Source organism: Dunckerocampus dactyliophorus, chromosome 1 (assembly GCF_027744805.1).
Source record: "Dunckerocampus dactyliophorus isolate RoL2022-P2 chromosome 1, RoL_Ddac_1.1, whole genome shotgun sequence".
Taxonomy (NCBI): domain Eukaryota; kingdom Metazoa; phylum Chordata; class Actinopteri; order Syngnathiformes; family Syngnathidae; genus Dunckerocampus; species Dunckerocampus dactyliophorus.
Genome location: NC_072819.1, coordinates 49157594 through 49172816, shown reverse-complemented (window position 1 = coordinate 49172816; position 15223 = coordinate 49157594). Strand labels below are relative to the sequence as shown.

The 15223-nt window shown below is 43.0% G+C and overlaps 1 protein-coding gene across 16 annotated transcripts in view; it reads left to right on the top strand.

Moving 5' to 3' along the window:
• Nucleotides 1-15223, top strand: part of mbnl2 (muscleblind-like splicing regulator 2) — a 53702-nt gene that overhangs the window by 33885 nt on the left and 4594 nt on the right. For 3 of the 16 annotated variants that reach the window (XM_054793584.1, XM_054793566.1, XM_054793575.1), the window contains 6 exons: nt 607-1068; nt 3844-4104; nt 7244-7297; nt 7636-7786; nt 10235-10270; nt 10961-11055. In XM_054793584.1, the coding sequence (XP_054649559.1) occupies nt 607-1068; nt 3844-4104; nt 7244-7297; nt 7636-7786; nt 10235-10270; nt 10961-11055 (1059 nt within the window). The remainder of the gene's footprint in view (nt 1-606; nt 1069-3843; nt 4105-7243; nt 7298-7635; nt 7787-10234; nt 10271-10960; nt 11056-15223) is intronic. The other 13 variants (XM_054793651.1, XM_054793641.1, XM_054793612.1 and 10 more) reach the window with 13 other exon arrangements.

Here is a 15223-nt window from a genome sequence, read left to right as displayed (position 1 = left end):
ACACGTGCGGTTTATACACCGGATTTGAGGGTAATTTAGCAATTTTTTAAAACTGATTGTTGTTTTTTTGAGCAACACTGCATCTTTCACTGTATTGTTCAAAACAGATTTTTGTATGAATTATTTCCAAGAACCAGGCAGTGATGACTTTTACTTGCGCTTTTCCTGCAATGACAGGAAATAAAGCAGGAGCATCGTCTTAGCAACCGCAGTCTAAGTTGTTTATGATTCTCATCACACTTCTCTTGGCTCCACCCTCCGCACAATGTGCCAGGTCATGGCCAGCATGTTACGATCTCTCCTCTCTGCCCTGTTGTGCCCCTCGGCTGTCCTCTCTCCTCCCTTTCACTTTCCATTTGCTCCTTCCGGACCCCCTCTCCTACTTTGTCTCTGCTCATAGTGTGTACTGCCATTAAGCATGTGGCAGGCAGTTACATTTCCTTAATCCAACAGGGTCTCTGTTGTCATGACCACACCCATGCTGTATTTGCATCTTCCAGAAGGAAGGCCTGTTTATGAAAACGCTGCAGGCCCTCAGTCAAGTTCAAGTCCACTTTCCAAAGCATCCGTACGTGACCTCCTTTGTCTGTTTGTCATCCCGCTCAGGGCCGCTGCACACGGGAGAACTGCAAGTACCTACACCCGCCTGCCCACCTGAAGACCCAACTAGAGATCAACGGGCGTAATAACCTGATCCAGCAGAAAACAGCAGCCGCCATGTTGGCTCATCAGATGCAGTTTATGATTCCTGGCACCACCATGCAACCTGTGGTCAGTGCTGCTTACAGGAAATGTACTGTATACCAAGAAGGAAGTTGTACGTCATTACAGACTGTAAATAGGTCAAATGTCTTCCTTCTGCAGCAGACTTTTCCAGTTAGTCAAGCCCTGGGCTCCAGCGCAGGTTTGAGCTACACACCATACTTGACCCCCATGTCTCACAGCATGGGCCTGGTGCCCACAGACATCTTGCCCAGCACCCCAGTGATCGTCCCAGGCAGTCCTCCTGTGTCGGTGTCTGCAAGCTCCTCCGCCAACCAGAAACTGCTGCGAACAGACAAACTGGAGGTGACCCATCCCAACATTCCTTCTCTCTCAGAAGAGACAAGCATGATCACATTTGAGATTGTACGTTCATGTGAATATGACTTCTAACAAGATGGAGGTTTTACAGGACGATGAACAATGGCGGTGAAGTCACTGCATTATGACTGTGGCGGGAAAAATAACATGAAATATGATGTAGCTCCTGGAATGTAATGGCCAACGAGAAGATACCATATACAGACCAGCCACACATTCTTGACCGATTGCACATCTAAAGTATCCAACAGCACAACGGCGAAGGGGCAACACCGAATAAGTCAATAAAACTGAATTAAGTCATGTAAAGGCTATCGCTTCTCTTTAGCCTTTCAGAGAAGTAGTCAGTGATCACACAATTTGAAAGGTTTTCAATTTGTATTAAGAAATAAGAGCACCATATTTGATTACAGCGCTGGATTCTATCATCAACAAGGAAGATCGAAGAAGAGCCCATAGTGAAAGTACACAGACTATAGATAGCAGTTACCAAGCCCCTCTAGAAGGTGAAAGTGTTGTCACTGGTGTTGTAGTGAAAGTTAACCTTGAGTGAGTGAGAACAATGCATCTATTGTGTGTCTCAGTATCTTTCCATCAGTTGTATGTAAGCCGTGTGTGTGTGTGTGTGTGTGTGTGTGTGTGTGTGTCATGGATGTCGACTGTGTATTGTGAAGGCCTCTGTGAGAAGCAATTAGTTTAAAAATAACTGAGCTAATAGACTAAATCTAAAGGCGCAATAACAATATCAGTCAATCATCATAAATATTCTAGCCATACATGGTCTGCATGGCACTTCCCTTCTGTACCAGTTCTTTGCCTTTATCAACTTGCATAACATTATGACTAGGAAGAAAGGGAGCAAAGGCCGTACATGAAGCACACTAATGTGGGGACAGAATTGGAACAGGACCTGAATACTCAAAACCTAATATCTATCATACCCTATCAGTTACTATCTTTCTAAAGGATGTTAGATAGAGCACTTGGAAATGCTCTCATTATGATCGGGGTGTCCAAAGTGCGGCCCGGGGGCCATTTGCGGTCCACCGCTGTGATTGTTGTTGGCCCGCAGCACAGTCTAAAAATGTCATTTAACAAGGAAAATAAAAAAACAACAACAGCAGCAGCAAAAATGGGAAACTCAATCAAAAGTCAAAATATGAAGAGAACAGTTGTAATCTAGCAAGGAAAAAAAGCCATAATTTCACAAGAATGAAGTAATAGTATGAGGAAAAATGTCATTTTAGTAGCATGAAGTTGAAATATTAAAGAAAAAAAGTTACTTTTTTTTTTTTAAACCAAAAACAATGACTAAAGTTGTAATTTTTGGAAACTTAGGTTGGGGGAAAATTTATAACATTGGAATAAAGTCAAAATATCAGAAAGAAAGTTGAAATAGTTGGAAAATTATACAGAAAAAATCCACAGCAAAAATGTGACCAGAGTAAAGTCAAAATATTAAGAGAAAAAAAAACATTTCTAATGAGAAAAAAGTTGCAATTTTATGAAAATAAACTTGTAAAATGAGGAAAAATATCATTTTGGTAACACTGTTGAAATAAAGAAAATTTTCATTATTGTTGAAATGGAAAAAAAACAGCTGTAATTTTATTACAATAAAGTCAAAATATTAAGAAAAAAGTCATAAACGATTGAAGAACCAAAGTCGCAATTTTACAAGAATAAACTCGTATTACACATCATTTTTAGTAGTATTTCACCTGTTGGTTTACTAAATATCAAAGTGGCCCTTGCATCCTTTCATTTTTCAGCATGTGGCCCTCGCTGGAAAAGGTTTGGACACCCCTGCATTAGATTATACAGGTTTGAATATTGTGGCTGATAGCGTAAGGGGGATTTCTCGAGAACCGTTGCACAAATATTGATTCCAATCCTCTCGCTATATATTTGTTTTAACAACTGCAAATTCAAAAAGTGGAAAAAAGAAGCGGAATTGAAACACAGCCAGATCGAACGCCTGCACTGCTGTCAGGCAAATGTTAAAGAGCTTCGGTTTGTCATCTTTCTTGTTTAATTATTTGATCTTGTATCAAAAATATATATTGCATTAAAAAAAAGGTGATGGCGATGAGATCACACCAGCCCCCCAGCATGCAACACTGAATGAGAAGACCTTGTTAATTATGAAATGAAGGGGCGCGTTTTACACCCCCCTCCCCACACACATACACACACACAAAGATAAACAATTGTTATCGCTATAATACTGTAGCTAGAGGTGATGCGTAGGTGTGTGCCTCAACGTGTTTGTCTTCACGAGTGCTATCACTTAGCAACTAAATGAAGCTCGCTAATGAAACAGCATCCCTCAGAGACATGTATGCACTCCCACGCAGAGCGTGCGTGAACATGCTGCGCCTGGACCCATGCAAATGGCCTGCGTGTATGTGTCTCAGAGGCGTAACGGACCCCAAAATTTACGTGAAAAGCATATCCCCTGCGATTATAGCCAGGCAGGCTTCAACACTGGCTGCTTTCATGGTTCCATGGTTCTTTGGGTTTGATATGTTGTAGTTTTGTTACTCACTAGAAAAATGTAAATTCCTGAGGACCTGTGTGTATTATGTGTTCCGGTCTTTGCAATTCAAGTCATGTCATGTAGAGCAAAGTAAACGTAAATCCTTGTCTCTCCATGCCAGGCTTCCAGTACATTTAAATTACATGATGATGGAATGAATCAAATACAATGCATTTACCTTTTGTTCTCTCCTGTCATTGCTCATCTGTGTGCCATTTCAGGTTTGTCGTGAATTCCAGCGGGGCAACTGCGCTCGTGGCGAGACCGACTGCCGCTTTGCCCACCCAAGTGACAGCCCCATGATCGACACCAGTGACAACACAGTCACCGTCTGCATGGACTACATCAAGAGTCGTTGCTCTCGCGAGAAGTGTAAATACTTCCACCCGCCGGCACACTTGCAGGCCAAAATCAAGGCCGCCCAACACCAGGCCAATCAGACAGCGGTCGCTGCGCAAGCCGCCGCCACGACAGCAGCCATGGTGAGAGCACACCTGTACATTGGCCCAAACACAATATAGATTACCATTTTTAGCACCTATAATAGAGCATACGTATGTTATAATTTGGAAGATGAAAATATATCATATACAGTACTGTGTAAAAGTCCCACTGTTTTTGTTGTGTTCATGAACTTTTTCACAGCAGTCATTTGGATATATAATAAATCAGAAAAGAGTAGAACAGATACATTTAACATTACAGTAATCCCTCGTTTATCGCGGTTAATTGGTCATTCCTTATTTATAAGTGGAGTATTTTTGGAATTACAGAATAGACAGCCTGTTTACAGCCTTCTAAATATGTTTTTTAACATTATTAGAGCCCTCCATACATGAAGTGACACCCCTATAGTCACCTTTATACTCGTATTATCCAATATAGCAGACATAATAAGAGAAAGTAAGCCATTTAAGACATGAATGAGACGTGTGCTCGTGTGTGTTGCTGTGCTTGTGTTCCGGTGCTTGGGGAGGTGAGTGGGGGCAGACAGGGAGTGGCTTTTTTTTGTAATCTTGCTATGGGGTACGGCCGCAACAGTAGCCCGTGTTCGGGATTATTGCACCTGTTGTGAGATCATTCAAACATGCGATAAAAGCCTGTTTTTCCGACAATCAAGTCTGGTAACGTTACAGTACATTACTGACACCTAGTGACCAGTGTAGAATACTACACACTTTGAATGTGTCTTCTAAATGCCTTATTTTTGTATTTTGGTTCACTTAGCCATTTTTATGCTTGAAAAAAAAAAGTAAAATTTGCTTCAATATGCTTTTTTATTTATAATGGTCCGTATTAAACAACAATGCAGAATTCATATATTCATTTTACATAATTATAATATAACATTATGAAAATCGTGAGAGAATGAAGCCGCGAAATTCGAAGCACAAAGTGGCGAGGGATTACTGTATGACAAAATCTACAACAAAAATAATGCTCCTTATAGAATAATAATGCTACTGCCCATCTGTTAGTTGTCCTCCACCATCTGGGAAGTAGTGTGGTCATTCACAAACAAATACGACACAGTGATTTACTTTTTCACTTTTGTCAGCAGATCAGCCTCTACCGAGTGACGGTAGTTGCAATTACAGTACCGCTAAAAGAGCAAATCAGAGACTTTTGCACAGTGTTGCATATGGTAACATTCACACAAAGATGCACTACCTCAATTAAACACACACACATATGCTGCTTGTTATGACACCCCCACAGTAACATAAAATGTGGAGCCCTGCTTTATTATTACGGTATCAAGCAGCCCCCCCACCCCCGCCACCCCCACCCCCCACCTGCCGGTTCATTCCAGTTGGTTCCAGTGTGCATTTCACTAACAATGCTCCTCCCAAAGTGCGGCCTTTTTACAATGATACTTCACGAACAGTCTTTTATTACCAGAGCATGCTCATTGTGCAACGCCCTTGGTTCAGACAAACACAATGCAATAGTGCTCCCCAGCCTTGCTATCTGTGAGTGGCCAGTGCAGCCCTCCACAGATCAGTGCTAATTAAATCAAGGATGGATGAGAAAGTCACATCACATCCCCCAACAGGCCAAGAGACAGGTGGAAATTCAGACAGGATGCCGGATGAACGCTCCTGTTAGCTGCTGCACTTACCCACCTCGCACCACGCCTGCCTAGTTTTCTCTCCCCATGGCACGAGCATGTGTTATGGATTGCACAAAGCTCACTGGCCATCGCCATCGCTGCTTTGTTCTCCTTGTTCGTCCTCCAAAAGTGACTAGCGTGCTGGGCCGAGCGTAACAGCTGGGACACGGCAAGGAATCCAAATATATATGAGGCCGCTTGGGGCAAGGGATGACCCCGCGGTGCCAACGTCTGATGGTCACACCGGCCCCTAGCTCATTAACCTCCCCATTTGCCACACGTTAACTTGTCAAACAAGATTCAGTTCATCCTCCTTGTGCATTCTCCTCACACTGCGTGGTCTTCATGCATTTCATCCTATTGACTTTATGACGTCATTTTATATTTACCAGTAGCAGTTACGAGCGCTGCTGGAGGTGAGGAGGTTAACCTTGGGAGAATGACTTGTTTAGTCAGCACCTTTAATCCAATTCGCCCAAGCTAAAGCAGAGACCCATAAAACCATTATTGCTTCGTTGGTGTTAATATCATTATCCATAAATCACGTTAGTAATCTAAAGCAGGGGAACTTAACTGGAGGCTGTCTGTTAGTGGTGTTGTTTAACTGTGCCACATTACGTGTTGCTTTGCCAACGCAGAACGGCAAGCTCCCTTGCCGTTCTGCAAGCTCCCTTCCTCGCAGTGGTGTGCTGCCACCTTTGCTTCTCATCTCACTGCAGCGCGTCATCCTCCATCTTGAACTAACCACAGTGTTTGTTCATGTCGTATTGTTGCTCTGTCATGCAATTTCCGCACACCACGCCTCGGAAGTCCACATGCGTGAAGCAAGAAGCCTGCATGGCCCCCATGGGAACTTTGAATTACATCCCCTTTCAACCACGTCATCATTGCATGGACGACACTGTGTGTTACTACTTTATAGAGCTGTGAAACACGGTGACACTGCAGCCCGGATATTTATGGTGTCTTGGAGAATAAACAGCGCTCCACATTGAGTTGAACCTGATCACACAGTCACGTACCTGCTGCAGGATGACTTGAACAAACCACCACCTCACACACAATGTTAATAGGAGCTCATAGTTCATAGTCAACATTTGATCTTTTCATTTATCCGCTGTTTATCCTGATGCATTTTGTTGGTGTTAAAAGTTGTAGTCAGCCTTGCTACTAAATTCTTGCCCAGTAGTTATGACATACAAGTCTCGCTTTTTTAACTTTAATGTAGATGTTTAATGTAGATGCCTTTTTACAATTTTTATACTAATTCCAAAAGTAGCAAATGTTTAAAGTAAACAAAAAAGGTTTTTGTTTATGTGCATGCCTATTGTTTTGTATGTGGTATACCTGCATTCAGATTATTTTTGTTTTTGTTTTTTTCCTTCTCACCTATCCACAATGCAATGCTGTCCCCCATGATGCACCTCTGCTTGCTGTTACCTGTATGTTAATACGCTTGAATCCCATTGGCCCACTGCCATCATGTGCTCGCTGCCTGCTAATTAAAGACTCAGTCGACTGCCAAAGCAATGAAGCGACCCCTCGAGGCAACTGTAGACCTGGTACTTTGACCTTTCACCTTTTGCTTTGCATGTAGCTTCTTTAATTGTACTGTAGCCACTCACAAAGTTTAAGTTGGCTCTTTTGCTTTTGTGAAATGCTGTAATGCACTTTGAAGTTTCATAGTTTACATTGGCAATTGCCAGTCTGTATTATACATTTTTGAAATGTAATTGTAAAATAATACCAGTGTTTTTGCTAGGATGTAGTTTGTCACTCTTCATTTTGGACTTTTTGTGCTGAGCATAGTCAAATAGTAGATGTCCAAATATGGGTGTGACCTGCCCAAGTGTAAATCCACTGTTCTTCTCTTGTGTGTGCATGTCTTCTCGCTGAGCAGGCGTTTCCTCACAGCGTCCTTCAGCCGCTACCAAAGAGACCGGCACTGGAGAAGAGCAACGGTGCGAGCTCGCTGTTCAACCCCAGTGTCTTGCATTACCAGCAGGCACTGACCAGCGCTCAGCTCCAGCAGCCAGCTTTCTTTCCCACAGGTAGGAGGCACTTGCCATCCATACGCAAAGCACACTGGTAAAGACAGATCACTAAGTCATTTGAGCAGCAACCCGTCGTGACCAGTTGCATTATATGGTAAAAGTATTGGGACCATGGGCCATGACACCCACAGAAGGTGAGACTAGAAAAAAAAACAAGATTTTGGAGTGTGTCCATCCACCAGGAAGAACATTTGTGAGGTCCGATGTCACCGGTGTTGGACAAAAGGGCCTGCAGGCTCACAATGTTCAGCAGAAAAAGGCATTTCCCAAAGTTGGCGGCATAGAATAGTCCCCAATGTCTTGGTAATATGATTTAAGATTGATGGTTAACAACCTCTGATGATCAATTCATGAATTATGAGGCGTGTCCCGAGACTTTAATCCATATAGCGTATGTCTTTTTTCCTCTGAATGTGAATAAATACAGTGCTACCTCGTGTTTCATAAGCATAGGATTCGGTTTTGACAAAAATCATTGCCAAAAATATGTCTTGATTTTCATACACTGTCTCAGTTATCGTACGGCCCAACGTACAACGTGGGACTCGAGTGCCTAAGTGAATCTTGTCATGGTATTAATACACTGTACGCTAGTCAGCCATTCACTCCCCCACACTGCCTGTGCTTGCCTTTCTCTAGTTAGGGTTTTACAGTGCCTGCTCTTTCTGCATTTCCTTCTGGTCTTTGGGAAGTAGTAATAGCACTGCAGCTTCAAGATACTCGCAGTCGCACCTGTTTATAAGCCACAGGAGTCCACGTCGTAAATGGGATATTTAGTACACAGAAAGCTTTTTTAAACTTTTCATTAAAGAAATGCGTTTTTCCAAACAGTGTGTGTAATACGGCTAGTTACACAGTATCCTACCACGAAACTCGCTGTCATTGCCGTGTTCATCCTCCTCCTTCCGCACTAAAACCATTAAAGTCGTCTCCTTCAGTGTCGGAACCAAACAGCCCCCCGAAACCCGCCGGCGACAGTGGACCTCCTGACACCGCTTCCACCCTGCCAAGATCAACCGGCAGACCCAAGCAGAAGCTTGGTTGATCGCCTTCGACCAAAAAGCCGCGTAACATGCACCTCTGCTAGGGTGTGGTATCACACGGGACAAAGCGGGACCAAATAATGCCACAACTGCTTCACAGATGCGGATGGAAGCGGTGGAGACAATGCGGAACAATGCGTGTCACGCGTACTATGTCTTACACTAGACGTAAGCAGTACTTGACTTCGGTGTAAATAAATCGTGCGGGAGCGTGGCATGTTGTGCCAATGCGCACCATTTTCGTATGCATAAACACAATGCAGACAGCGTGCAAACCAGTCTTCACGCTTTTCAGGTGTACCATCGAAATGATTTCCACAGCGAATTGCGGGACAATGCGAAGGCAAAATTCATGCAAGTGTCAAGGTGGCATAGTGTGTCTTTATTACGATACGAGCTCTCAACTCTGACCCGGAAGTCATTCTCGCCCAGCTCCGTCTCCTCTCTGTGACATCGTCACAGGTTGAATCTGTACTTCTTGAATCTTCTTCTGTACTTCTTGTTGAATCTGTAGTTCTTTGCTGACTAACATAGCTACACCACAAGCCTCTGTTTTTTATCGAGTACGGCTGCAAAATAACCCACCATGGGGCTAAAGAAAGTGGCAAGTGGCAGCATTTTGATAAAGAAGGTGGAAACACGATTGAATTCAAGAAAGAAGTCATAGCAAAACCCTCTACCCTCGCCGTTCATCGCCATCTTAACAATAAAGGTAAAGTGATAAATGTTCATTTATAGATTCCTTATGGGAAAAATGTGTTTTTTGTCAAATTCAGTTTTCGACCGACTCTTTGGAACGGATTAAAAAGAAAAACTGAGGTACCACTGTATATTCATTCACACACAATGATAGCGTCATCATCTCAAGTATTTAGAGGACCATCCCCAAAACGTGATAAGTTTGGTTCTGTCTTTCAAACAACACCATCTTTCAGCTGCGTGGCTAAAACATTAGCTTGTAGCCACACTCACGTGCCATCATGTTTGTGTCTAAACGCCAGATGGGTGGGGTTTGTCCACAGTGCAGCTGCAACACAATCACAGAGGACTATATCAAGTTTCATGTCATAGTTTGGTTAGTGCACGTCTGTAAATCACATGACTTGCAAGCAAGCACCTGTTTGGATTAAAAGCATGTTTTTCTCCCAGATAGATGGGGATGAATTTAGCAAGTGTATAAAAATAAGCTTATTGCCTCGTGGTAAATAACAGAATACGTGATGAACTTAGGTTAGTAAAGTGTGAGGCCTAGCTGGTGTTTGCCACTAATACAGCCGGTCAAGGGGAACTTCCCTGCTTGCGTCCATCAATGCTGTAACTTGTCTAACCTTGTGGCTCACCTCCCTCTCAATTAACCCATATACCCCCCCCCCCCCTTTCTCTTTCTGCATGAACACAACAGGGTCAGTCTTGTGCATGACACCTGCTAGCAGTCTTGGTAGGTCCTGACCCTCCCTTTTTTTGCTCTCGCTCTCTTTCTCACTCACACACAAACACGCACACGCACACACCACTGCAAGTATAATAACTGCTGATGATGTTTTTTGAGGGTGAAAGCTCATCAAGAACACACATTTCATGTGTTAAACACCAAAGTGTGGCCTGTGTATGAAGCTACAAGTTGTTTGCTGTGTGCTGTTGATCAGGAAATTTAAAGCAGTTTCCCAGAGCGATTCTTACACCCACATAGTTTTCTCAATGCTGGATGGGAATTACAAAAAGTCCCGGACGACCAATCAGTAGGTCGTAGATGAGTAAAGACTCAGTTAAGCTGTATTTTTGGGGAAAAACATTCAAACTCTTTGGGAAAGCAGCAAACTGTTTTTCTGTCCAAATTTCCTAATTTGTGATTGTAATCTGCTTCTCTCCTCTTTTTTTTTTTCCTCCCGTCATCTTTTCTTCCTCCTTCCTTGCTTTGCGTTGTGAATGGTTGCATGCCATCTGCCGGTGTGATCCTAACGATGGCTTGCTGGCGCTCTGTAAAATCCGCCACCATCCGCAACAACACCCATCCGCAAACAACACGCGCCGACATGCACATGCCACGCCTGTTGCCATGGTCGCCATACCGCTCCACCTACGTGCCAATTGCTACCACCCCACCCCCCTTCTCACCCTCCAAACCAAGTCCCAATGATGTACAGTGCTACGCCTGCTACTGTCTCTGCAGCAACAACTCCTGCCACAAGTGTCCCCTACGCAGCAACAGCACCAGCCAATCAGGTTTGCTCCTTTTAAAGCTTTCTTTCATCAGTCCCTGGAGCTCTGAAGAAGTCGCTGGAACCTGTGGCTGAGGCCCCGCCCTATCCGTCCTTTCCACCTGAGGGGAGAGGGGAGACGGGGTGGGTTGCTGGGTGGCCGATCATGTTTCCTGAGAATTTTTAGCCCTCGGAGGCGCTCTCATCCAGCACTTCTTCAGAGCTCTCTCATTTGCATCGGAGTACTTGTGTTGTGTTGCGCCACTTTCTGGTTCTGTTTTGCATGTTGTGTGTTTTTACGTTTGTACGTCACCTGTACTGCTTGTGTGTTGGGCAAACAAATACACACTTTGCAGCACATGCATGTACACAGCTTTTCTTTCACTTCTTCATCATGTCCTTGTTGCCAGTGTATGTAAGAAAATGGCTGTAGGCTGCTCTTGTGAGGGTGAGGCAGACAGGAAAGATGATCGCACAAGGTGTCTAAAAATGGCCTCTGATCACCGGCTCTCCTGTTGCTATGTGTCAGCAGGAGCCAAGCCTGGATGGCGTGCATGTGTGGGCCGTTTTAAACCCGGAAATTTCAGCACAATGCATGCACAGCAGCTGGCAGTCAGGCAGTGATAGCTGCCTTCAGGACACAGACATGTACTGAGCAATGTTGCGTGAAAATGCTCCAAAAAGCTTGAAGCTGGAAAGGCTGGGTCCTAGAAAACCACCGTGCATACCCATAGCTGACCCTACAATTGTTACAACATACAGTACAGCTCTCAATCATCGTTTCATAAGGTATTTTCACCTGTGATTGACTGTTATGACTTATTCCAGGGGTGTCCAAAGTGCGGCCTGGGGCCATTGTTTTTTTATTGGCTCGCAGCACGTTCTAAAAATGTATTTTAACAAGAAAAATTCTTTCAAAAACAACAAGAGCAGCAGCAAATATTGAAAAATCAGCAATAATCTCACAAGAATAAAGTCAAAATATTAAGAGAAAAAGGTGGTAATTTTACGAGAATAACTTTAAAAAATCATTTTTGTAGCAGAAAGTTCAAATATTAACTCATTCAATACCAAAGACGTATTAATACGTTTTTTTAAAAACCGAACGCTCGCTCCCAAAGACGTATTCATATGTCTTTTCCAAAAAGAGGCGATGACGCAAGTGCACAATACTTTTCATGCAGTTGTAAGCCAGTAAAACGGCGTTAATTTGATAAGAGCTCGGCATGGATCCTTTGCAAGTATGAATGCAGGGGAAGTGAGAGAGCGTGGAGGAGTGTAGCGTACACAAGGTTACGCAATGTAGGGACATTTTGATGCAGGCACACAGTTTAGTTCCAAATGTGAAAAATGTAAATAGTTCATGGTGTTGTATTTGTAAATAAATTGTTATTTTGATGTAATACAGCCCTTTTTTGCTTTGTTTATGTCGTGGTGTAGTTGTTTAGATATTTGAGCTGTCACAAAAGCAAACAAAAGTGGCTCAAAGGGAAAGTTATGCTTGAAATGTATGTTTTCACGAAAAGCTGTTTTTCTCCCTTTTTAGTCGGGAAATGGTATTTTCCTGAAACTTACCTATACTCTACTGCTGATTACTAGAGAACGGAAAAAGGTAGAAACAAACTTTTTTTTTCTGATGAAAGATGAGAGTCTAATCTGTCTTTTGGTAGGCTCCGTGTTCATATAGCCACAGAACATAATATTCTGTGCGCCTTGAAAAATTTGTCAAAATTGTCTAAAATGGCTGAAGGGGCTGCCTTTTGAAAAATGGCTGGGATTGAATGAGTTAACGAAAAAAGACATTATTTTTCAAAAGTCGTAATATTAAGAGAAACAAACGAAACGACAAATAAAGTTGTAATTTTGAGGAAATTGGGTTTGGCGGAAAAAGTTACGTTATGAGAAAAATATTGGGAATAAATTCACAATTATGAGAAGGAAATTTAGAAGAAGAAATTTCAAGTTGTTGGAAAATTAGGGGAAAAATGGGAAAAAAACAGCTGTATTTTTAGGAGAATAAAGTCTGAATATTAAGAGAAAAAAAGTTGTATTCCAACAAGAAAAAAAGTCACAATTTTAGGAAAATAAACTCATAATATTATGAGGCCAAATAATGTCATGGAGTTGAATTAAAGAAAAAATGTTTGTTTGTTTTTCTAAGTCTTAATATTATGAGTCACAGCAGGAAAACAACGGGTTTCAGCATGTGGCCTTCGGTGGAAAATGTTTGGACACCCCTGGCTGTCAAGTCTCTGAAAACACGTTCCCGTCTCCGTTCGTCATAGCTGACGTTCCGACCGTGTTCGTCCTTGCCCGTCACACGGCGGCCGTGCGCGCGCACTTCCTGTAATTGGCATGCAGAAGCAACAGCAGGAAGCGGTGCCGCTCTTTAAAGATGCATTTGGGACAAGGAGAAGCGGTGACGTCAGACCTCTGCTGTCTGCCTCCGTCTGTCCCTCTGACCACCGGCCCCTCCCTGCCAGCCAGGGACACAGTCCTCCCTGGCAACAATGAATGAACTTTTAAATTGTAGCTAATGCTAAGATACACTCATGAGTTTTATACTACTATCAGGAATATATTGTTCAATGAATACCTCAAAGCATTAGAAATTGCAGTGATCTTCTTGTATGGTGCAAATGTGGCTATGATAGCCAGCCAAGCACTGTGCTAATGAAGTGAAGGTGACTACCTGTAGTCCCATGCTGTCTTAATTCCAAAAATAACACAACAACAGCGTCAAATACACACTCCCTTCCGGGTCAACACCTGACAGCTACCTGTTGGCGCCCGGCTTATATACTCGAGCCAGCAGCGCCATCTACTGCACAGACGGGACATTCAAACACATACGGGGCTCCTAGGAAGACCGCCATGGTCATGGACGCAACATGTCAGAAAAGGGCTAGAAAGAAGCAGAGGTTATTTAATCCTTCCTCCATATTTCAGCGTGTTTTGGGACTGTGGAAGGAAGCCACCCAAGCAAGCGCAGGAAGAACATGTCAACTTCAAACAAAAAGGCCCCACCCGAGATTGGAAGCCATGTCTCAAGCCAAGCAGTGTTTGTCATTGTGTCACCAGGCTGCCCCACAACTTTAATGGGTCACAAATTAAGCTACAGCACCCCCGTCTGTCAGGATGTGGTATTACAGTCTAGCAAACATATTTTTGCAGCTAGAGCACAGAAAACCATGTTTACGACCTTCTAAATAGACATTGGTACCATTATTAGACACACGACCCAATATACAGTAGTAGACTTAATAAGAGAAATAAGACATACATAAGACTCGTGCCCGTGTGTCTTACTGTAAATGTGTTCTGATGCTACGGGAGCTGAGTGGGGGGACGGACAGGAAATGACGTCGTGGGCACAGAGAAGCCAGCGTTAGGGATTATTGTACCTGATCATCTGAACCTGCAATAAAAGCCTGTTGTTCCGCCCGTCAGGTCTTGTGCTTGTCATTACCACCAAGTGACCAGTGTAGAATACAACATACTACATATCAATACTACTGTCAATGCGTCCCTGAACGCTTTATACACTCGTCCCTCACCACTTTGTGCTTCGAATTTTGCTTGTTTTTTTTAGTTAACTGTGTGCTGTTTTGTGGTTGAAAATGGCCTATTTTTTAGGTCTATAAAAAATCCATATTTAAGACATTGTTACTTATTTTTTGCCTAAATTAAGCATTTTCAAGCATAAAAATGGCTAAATGAACTAAAATGCAAATATAAGGCTTTCAAAAGAAGCATGTGATGATGTGTAGTATTCTACACTGGTCACTAGGTGTCAGCAATGTTACTGTAACGTTCTGTGAGACACACAAGCACCAGACTTGATCACTGGAACAGGCTCTTATTGCCACGGCTAAGGAGGTTAAGTTTTTGCCGGCGTTTATCTGCTTGTTTGTTTGTGTTCAAAATAACTGGAAAAGTTCTGAATGGATTTGGGGGAAATTTTCAGTAATTGTCAGAAACGCGATATGGAAGAACTGATTACATTTTGGGGGGTGTCCAGGATTCTTTAACGTTGCGAGATAGGACCATTTTCGGAATTTCTGCATATGACTCAACAAAAAATGGTCAGAGCATTTGGTGGGGGGAGAAATACAGGGCGAGTTTCCAACAGGTTCTGCAAAATATCAAAGACTGATCCAGACAATGGAATCATTCCGGATACTAAGATCCAG